This window comes from Fulmarus glacialis, unplaced genomic scaffold (assembly GCF_000690835.1).
Source record: "Fulmarus glacialis isolate BGI_N327 unplaced genomic scaffold, ASM69083v1 scaffold37264, whole genome shotgun sequence".
Lineage (NCBI taxonomy): Eukaryota > Metazoa > Chordata > Aves > Procellariiformes > Procellariidae > Fulmarus > Fulmarus glacialis.
In genome coordinates this window covers 12,435-14,411 of record NW_009206772.1, presented here as the reverse complement: position 1 = coordinate 14,411, position 1,977 = coordinate 12,435, and the positions used below count along the sequence as shown (strand labels likewise).

At 40.7% G+C, this 1,977-nt stretch overlaps 1 protein-coding gene across 1 annotated transcript in view; it reads right to left on the bottom strand.

The window, feature by feature from the left end:
- Positions 1-1,226: 1,226 nt before the first annotated feature.
- HSPA14 (heat shock 70kDa protein 14) overlaps positions 1,227-1,977 on the bottom strand; it is a gene marked incomplete at its 5' end in the record, with an annotated part of 13,175 nt that continues 12,424 nt past the window's right edge. Inside the window, one exon of the mRNA XM_009575872.1 lies at positions 1,227-1,416. Coding sequence (XP_009574167.1) covers positions 1,338-1,416 — 79 coding nt within the window. The remainder of the gene's footprint in view (positions 1,417-1,977) is intronic.

Here is a 1,977-nt window from a genome sequence, read left to right as displayed (position 1 = left end):
CCACGACCCCCCGCTGGGGCTGCTGCGCACGACAAAACATCCCTGGAGGTGTCTGGCCGCGGGTTAGTGCTCCAGTCTCTTCACTTGTATTCATACGGGCTGTGGGACTCCGCCGCCCCCACAGACCCAGACTTTGGGTTTCCAAGGCCCCTTTTAGAAGTTTTCACAGAGGAACGGGTCAACTATTTCCTTATTTTCCAGAGACCAAAGACCCAGGGATTTGGGGGCAGGACCTCCCCAGCACTTCTTCCACCCAAGGAAGCCTCACGATTTCAAACCCCGTGTCTAGGCTGGTAAGCCACACAACACAGACACTTGTTTGGAACACAGTAATGTTAATATCTATGCTGTGCAGTATCTATCGCTTCTGTGAGGCAGGAAGAATAGAGAAATACACGTTCTGCAAACAAGACAATTGGGGAAGCCTGTAGAAAAACAGGTAATTTGACACAGGTCTCTTCAAATCCAGACAGCATCCCTTGCTCTACTTTCCATCTCCGATTTTGAGGCTCTACTGTGTCACTTTGAATGTTTTACAGGGTAACATCTGGCCCTCACGGCTGAACTTGTTGCCCCTCAGCTGCACATTAAATCCTGTAACTACACTTGCCTGCTCTGTCTCCTTATTACTCCCCTACCTAAAATGAAAAAAGCTGCCAGCTTATATACAAACAAATACATGACAACATACAGATTAGAACAGTGCCACACAGAACAGAGGATGCCAGGATCTGCATAAAAAACATATTTTATTAATAACACATAAATAAGCACATAGAACCCTTAACACACATTTTTCAGGTAACACCACAGAACCATCTTACAGTAACACCAGAAAAAAAAAAATCCCGTTCAAGAGGCCAGCGCAAATGCGCATCACCTCCACGGTTTCAGGTAACATCAGGACCACAGGGTTTCAGTACAATTTGGTACAGTAATTAGAGAGTGGATTTTCACCAGTCTAGCTCTTGCTGGTTCAGTGCTGTGCTGCTGAAGCCACAGATACACCGGTTGAATGGGTACACAACCTGATTAGTCCAAGGAAAAATCTTTCGAGTATGTAATACTCTTGTTGCTGAACCACAGGCATGAGGATTCACCCTTTCCATTTTTTAAATCAGGTGCTGATAATTCAATGCTCTGCTGTCTGCATATCTTGATTAATGTTTTTACCACACTTTCCACTCCAAACAGACTCGGTGGCAAATTGATGTTTTATTTCACTTTATTACAGTCCTCTAACAATCATTAAAGACATCTCAGAGAGTCACCCCTTTGGCAGAAAAGCCAACAAGAGACAAAAATCAACTTAGGAAAATGTTGCCCTTCAAAAGAGACTATGACGCCACTTCAACAGTGATGATTTCACACTTTCCAGTATCTTGATCTGTGCAGGTAACATGCAAAGACCCATCCCTAGATAAAAGAGAAAGGTATGTTTATGACTATCTCAACATAACACTTAGTATGTTAATGCATGTTCCAGAGAAGATAAGCAATAGTCTTCATGCAAACGAAATGAAGAAAAATTAGCATGAAAATATCCAGGGAAGACCATGCTTCTACATAGATGAAAATTGATTTATGCAGTTAACTTTAGTTCACTGAGTATTTAGATATATTCTTCTTGCTCTCCATTAAAACATCTTCCCTACATATGGTGGAACAGATTCAGGAACATGATTAAATATTGTAACTAAGTTTATTTAGTACAGGTTTGTAAACAGAATATGCAGTAATATTATTCAAAATATTTATCTTGAGAACTCTGAGTAACAGCAACCAACAGATAAGCACGTCTTCTCAAAGGATGAGAACTTGACTTTTAAAAAGTAGTAGTCGTCTTTAAATACCAAGGATCTCCTTCAAGGAGGAAAACTTTAATTTTCAAAATCCAAGAATTAGACACAATATTGAATCCTACTTCATCCAGACATATAAGAGTCACACGTAATATTTAGATAGAAATAGGTGTGT